Source organism: Sinocyclocheilus anshuiensis, unplaced genomic scaffold, assembly GCF_001515605.1.
Source record: "Sinocyclocheilus anshuiensis isolate Anshui unplaced genomic scaffold, SAMN03320099.WGS_v1.1 scaffold1289, whole genome shotgun sequence".
NCBI classification, from domain to species: domain Eukaryota; kingdom Metazoa; phylum Chordata; class Actinopteri; order Cypriniformes; family Cyprinidae; genus Sinocyclocheilus; species Sinocyclocheilus anshuiensis.
The window spans coordinates 370,963-377,663 of NW_015549731.1; the positions used below are offsets into that span (position 1 = coordinate 370,963).

General features: G+C 34.0%; 1 protein-coding gene across 1 annotated transcript in view; it reads left to right on the forward strand.

The window, feature by feature from the left end:
- The first annotated feature begins 1,546 nt into the window (after positions 1-1,546).
- The window catches only part of LOC107660811 (potassium channel subfamily K member 4-like), an 11,818-nt gene continuing 6,663 nt past the window's right edge, over positions 1,547-6,701 (forward strand). Inside the window, exons 1-5 of the mRNA XM_016450233.1 lie at positions 1,547-1,639; positions 2,736-2,854; positions 3,313-3,539; positions 4,536-4,650; positions 4,727-4,887. Of these exons, the coding sequence (XP_016305719.1) occupies positions 3,351-3,539; positions 4,536-4,650; positions 4,727-4,887 (465 nt within the window). The 5' untranslated portion in view covers positions 1,547-1,639; positions 2,736-2,854; positions 3,313-3,350. The remainder of the gene's footprint in view (positions 1,640-2,735; positions 2,855-3,312; positions 3,540-4,535; positions 4,651-4,726; positions 4,888-6,701) is intronic.

The following is a 6,701-nucleotide window of genomic DNA, read 5'->3' on the forward strand; positions in this document are numbered from 1 at the left end:
ACACCCCTGTATATATATATATATATATATATATATATATATACACACACACACACACACACAAATGCACAGCCTTGAGAGCCTTATTGCTTTTATAAAATGATTAAGGCAATTTATGTCCTTATTTATGCTGTACATATTTCCATTAAAACAGTATTTTATTGAGCTAAGAGAAGTCGGGGAGGTGTATTTAATTTTTACAAATAAAAACTAGGCTGTACAATCCATTCAGTAGGTTATGTGCAATTTTGTGTTTAATGAAATTGTTTAAATTCTAAATCTGTGTAATTAGTATTTTATCTAGTCAGTGTTTCATAAAAGCAACACTGCTGAAGAACTGTTTACTGTTGAACTATTTACGATATAGCACGGCTTCTCAACTCGAAACGTATAGACCTTACGCGCCAGTGAAACAATTGCGCAGCCATCTTTAGAAATGTGTCTTTGAACTTCCGTTTTGCGGTAGCATCGCTGGTGAAGTGGATTTACTTATTTTAGAGTTAACGAAAATTATCACGTGCATTGAAACCCTTATGAATATTAACCATGGTTTTATTGTAGTAAACGTGTAGTAACCATGTTTTTTTTTTGTCGTATTGATTACCATTAGTATAACCATAGTTTTACTACAAATATCATGGTTAAACTATGGTTAGTGTAGCAAAACCATGGTAAATTTGTGGTTACCATGTTTTTTTTTTTTTTTTATTTGTGGTAAAACCATGCACTCTAAAAAATGCTGGGTTGTTTCAACCCAACTTTGGGTCACATATGGATTAACCCAACCGTTGGGTTAAATTTGTACATTAAATTTTTAACCCAAAAGTTGGGTTAGTCCATATTTGACCCAAAGTTGGGTTGAAACAACCCAGCATTTTTTAGAGTGTGGTTAATTTTTGTAAGGGAATGTTCGAAACGGATGTCATAAATGTCAGTAGACCGGGACGATTTTTAAACGAGCAGTTCATTCATTAATTCATACGACCTTACCTTCACACTACGGAAATACCATAGACTGTATAAAAACAAATACAAACCTAAATGGCTGAAAAGGGGCGGGGCTACATAAGGTCTATTGGTTATTTTAGCACGGCTGCAAACTGCATTGACCAATCAGCAGAATCCAGAATTATAATACGCGATCACATCACCTGCGTTCATTTTATTAGTCTTCAAATCTTATAAAATGCGCGCAAATAAGGATAGAATGTATAATCTCAGATTATAATTCTGGCACATGGACAAATATTGAACCCAGTTATAAATTTTGGATTCCCAAAATGTTCTGGGAACGTTAATAATGGGAAGGTCAAAAGAACCTTCAGAGAACGTTCCTAGAACGTTTATAATGACAAAGTTATTGGTTAATGGTTTACATTCAAAGATGAGATTAAAGATGAGAGGAGCGCTCAACAAAAATGTTTGAAACACCTGAAACAGATGAATAAATTGTCAGCTTTCATTTGTGTCTCTGCCAAACAGTCCTCCTCCCCTCCTCTCTCCGTCTCTTACTTGCTCTTTTTCTTCTCTCTTGTTGGCAGGTTCACGTAAGACTTGGGAATGGGGAAAGTCCCGATGAGTGTGTGTGTCCTCAGTGGTCTGCAGGAGAGAGGGAACTCCAAACCCACCACGAACTGAGGTAAGATAACATTTACATGTATGTGAATGGTGTTTTGTGAAGCATTACACTGATTGAACGAATAGTTAACGTTTGAAAGTAGATATTAAGGTGAGCAGATACTTTTTAGTGCCTGCTGCATTGCTAATAATCAAAAATGAAACTATAACAATAATTCCCTTTGCATGTGGAACACTCTCAGAAATAAGGGTACATAAATCTGTCTCTGAAGCAGTACCTTTTCAAAATATGTATCATTTGGGTACTAATATGTACCTTTGAGGGTCTAATATGCACCTCTTAGGAGTAAACAAGGTACAAAGGTGTACCTTTTAAAAAGGAACCACCCCACTGACTGCTTTTGTACCTTTGTTTTCTGAGAGTGAAGATTAATTATGAATTTTTTTATGAATTTGCTTTGTTTGAATGTAAATCTTAAGCATATATAGACATTGTATAGTATGAAAGTCTATTTATTATAGGTTGTATCAATATATATTAGGCTACTTGGCTAATAAAGTAAGGTCTGAGAAACATCTATTATCTGTAATATCAAAGTCATTTAAATTTAATAAATGAAAGGCTTCAACCCAAACTTGGGAGCAAAACAGTTTTTTATTCCAATATATTTGACCTTTTTTTATTTTTATTTATTTGTGTTTTATCCATCTATAATTGTCTATATTGTTTTTATTAATGTTCTTTGCAAAAAGACAAAAAACAAAAACGTAATTCTTAATAATTTTACACACGCAAGTTGTGCATATTTATGATCATAATAAATGCAATGTAAAACATAACACAGTAAAGTAAAACAAATGATTGCAAATACTGAAAGTGACAACATAATGTATACCAGAATATATGGTATCCATGCATCTACAAAGCAAGCCCTGGTGAGCATCAAGATCCTGTCACAGTGCCGTAGATCAATTTGTTTACATAGACCTCTGCCAGAAGTTCTGTTTCAATGCCGTCATGTGTTGTCTTCTTACCTCTGTTCCTTAACCCCTCTCCTGTTGTGTGTCTGGACTGGGTCAAACCTCCTGAAGCTCAAAGCTGATCTGGAGTCAGTTTCAGGGTGTTCAGAGCGTTTTTTGACCATTATGTCTCACAGGTTTTTGTGAGCACCAGTGGAAGAGGCTGTGACAGGAAGAGTGTATAAATGACTACAGCGAACATCTGATATGGAGGAAATGGAGAAAACAGTGGATTTGGAAAAACTTATTTGATAAGGTATAATTAATTTCGGTTTTCTATTACATATACTGTGACCCTTGAAATATTGTTACTTATGCACTCATAATAATAAATGAATGCCATTGTAATAGATAATAAAATATCAAACAAGCTGACATTTATTTGAAAGAGAGGGAACATAAACACTTTCAAGCAGAACATTTCACAAAAATAAATGATACTGTTTAAAATGTGACAATGTTTTGTCATTTGTTTTCCAATGACATTCTGATATTTTAAGTGTAATTTTAACTTACTTTTAAGTGATCCTAAATACTTTTTGGGGACACTGTACTTTGCCAAATACTAGTCAAACCACACTCACATTTCTTAATTTGTTGTGATAACCAGATATAATTTCATTATTGTGTCCGTTTCCCTTGACGTTCTTCTCTTCGCTCCACCTAACCTGATGGACACATGATTATCAATGTTTCCAAAACATTTATCCGCAGTGTGGCATCTTGTTTGACGTCATCAGCACCTCGTAGCCATGCGGTACACAACACTGTTGACCATCCTGGCAGCTGTGCTGCTGTATTTGGTGTTGGGGGCTCTGGTGTTCGGCTGGCTGGAGTCGTCCAGGGAGGAATGGGCTCACCGCGAGCTGCTGACGTCTCGAATGGCTTTCCTACAGAACTACAGCTGCGTCACTCCTTACAGCCTGAGAGAGTTCACAGAGGTCAGTTTGAAAACTTAAACGTAAAAAACTTAAGCGAAATTAGAATCTGTTACACTGAAAAAATTTGGTGTAGAAACTATTTTTGCTCAGAAATTGCTTGTAAGTTTCACAAATTACAAAGAAATGGCAAGTAGCACACCGAATTAAACATGAAATTATGAAGTAGAAAGACAGAAATAGTATTTTCTTGTAAAACATACTCTAATAATCTTTGTTTTATTTACAGCTTTGAAGAATAATTCTTTACAGTGTAAATAACCAATAATTGTCTTGGTAAAGCTATTCAAAATTAAAATAAAGCTAAAATAAAGTATCAGTGAAAAACTTAAAAATAGAAATGTCTTGGTAAGTAACTGAAATAAAATACGTTTAAGTTGAAATACTAACTAAAATTACAAAAAAAGACAATTAAAAATAAATAAAAAAGCTAAATAGAAATATTAAACAACAACAAAAATTAATAAAATGACAAAAGCACATAAAATTACTAAAACTTAAAAAAAAAAAATATATAAATAAATATATATATATATATATATATATATAAACCTGAAAATATAAAACTGATAACTGAAAATATAAAATAAAATATAAAATAAATACTACAATTGTATTCAAATACTATAGTAAATTTTAGTTTTACAAATTTTATGTTTTCTGCATTTTATTAATTGTGTTGTTGTTTTAAATATTTCCAACTATTTATATTTTATTTTAGTTATTACTTTATTTCAATTACTTACCAAGAGAACATTTCTAATTTTCATTTTTTTTTTATATTTAAGTTTGTTTTTTAATATTTAATTTTATTTTAGCTTTATTTTAATTAACATTTAAATTTGTAAAAATGTGTAATAGTTTTAGTTAACAATAACAACAGGTATTTTATATTATAAAAATAAAAATGTTCTATGTGTGTATAGATATACGTATATGTACACTGGGGCATCATCGATAAATTGATCAAATTGATAAAATATCATCTTTTCACTTCAGAAAGTGGTTGATGCCATTGAAGCAGGTGTGGATGCCAGAAGCACATCAAATTATACCAGCAGATGGGATCCATCCAATGCTTTCTTCTTCTGTGGTACCATCATAACCACTATCGGTGAGATAAACACATTTTTCACTTTAGAATATCACCATCTTAGGAGCTTGATTTCACATGTCCTCCTCTTCTCCAGGCTTTGGAAACATCTCGCCCAAAACAAAAGGTGGTCAGTTGTTCTGTATATTTTATGCTCTGGTGGGGATCCCCATGTTTGGGATACTGTTAGCAGGGGTTGGAGACCACCTGGGCACCCTTCTGAGGAGAGCGGTGGCAAAGATAGAGACTCTGTTCTTGGTAAGTGACTTCTCAATATTCAGACCATTAGATTAGATTAATAACGTGGATGAAGAAATAAAACAGTAAGTGATGGCATTTTGTATTAACAACTGGTATTGTTAATACAACTTGTATTAACAAGCATTTGCAGGATGAACTTTTGACACAGAATATCTGTCTTTGTATTACAAAACATTTCATAGTAATGTAATAATAAAAAGTGCTAAATCGTCTTAAGGTTGTTCTAAAGACAGTAATGAAGGACACTTTCAATGTGAGCTCCATCTTGAAACAGGCTCTTTAAAAATAACTGTTTAAAGGACATGACAAGTGCTGAACTCCCATTGAGCCAGTTGCTACGGAAATAGTGTGCCGACTTATGGCAAGACACCCCAGGTGAATATAATTTAAAAATCATCCTTCCCCAGATGATTGATTACATTAGGAATTGCACAAAAAATTTCTATTAAAAAATTTCTGAAATTTTGTACAAATATGTAAATTAGGCATTATCTAATTACATTTCTGTCATGACAACTCTCGGAGGGATTGGCATGGTAATGTACATGACAATGTTAATGTATTTGGTCTTGGCGGAATAGATCTGCTACGCTGCTGCTGCTGCTGTACCGAGTACCGAGACTTGCTACTGCCAATACATCCACAACATGCTGCTGTGAGCATGTAAGAAATATTGCTGCTGCAAATATAACATACATGAAATAACCCCCATATAGCATACATGAATCACCTCGTAGCAGATCTATACAGGTGGAGCTGGGGAAGGTGGAGGGTTTCTGAAGCAAGCTGCAACTGCTACGGCAAGCACTAGTCATATATTTGAATGTTGAGCAGCGAGCTCATTGGCTACCGATACAGGAGAGAACCAATCAGCTGTGCCATGTGATGATGTCATTAGGTCAGACTGAGTTAGACCTATCGGACTGCGCCATCTAGAGTTTCATGCCAGAACTCTGTATATACACTAATTTGCATACATTTCCAGTAGGGATGCAACAATACAGTTAGGCCACGGTTCAATACATACCTAGGTTTTTTAACCATGGTTTTTGTTTTGTTTTTTGCGATTTAAAATGCGATTTGTAAAACAAACCAACAACAATAAACTCCTGTATGTTTCTGTACAGTGGAGAAAAACATGGATTATCATACGTCTACTTCAAATTTATTATAAGAGAAGTATTATTTTTCCTATTTGTCCCCAAAATAGGATGGATTGGCCATTATTGAGCTCTATAAACACATGTAATGTTTCATTCATACCTCGCACAGAAGCTCCACATGTGCATCACAGAAGTAATAGAACTGATGACGCTCCAGGAAATCCCTAATATGGACAAAGACAGTCAGCTGTCGCTGTAACTGAAGGAAAAGAAGATAGAAACTTTCTGAATGATGAAACATGAAGACAATAAACACTTGACTGCAACAATGTATAGTTTATCTGTGTTCTTCAAGCCATCTCAGGTATTTTCATAATAATTAAGTATATTTATAATCCATTGCTAATCGACATAGCCTTTATTACAGTATATTTTATTCCTCATTCTGTGATAAGAAGCCACATCAGATCACAAAAGGAAGTTATTTCAAACATTCGTCTGATGTTGGGGAGTAAAAACATTCTGTTTTGTTGGAAACGCTTCTCATTACAAGGGAAGGATGTTTGATGTGTGTTGCTTTTTCAAATGCACGTTATAAGCGGGGAGACTCACGGACACACAAACAGAGCCAGTTCATTCAAAAGTGTTGTTTTAATTTGTTGACATTTTAGATGCAAAGGTTTGTACAGAGTGGACTTTAAATATATA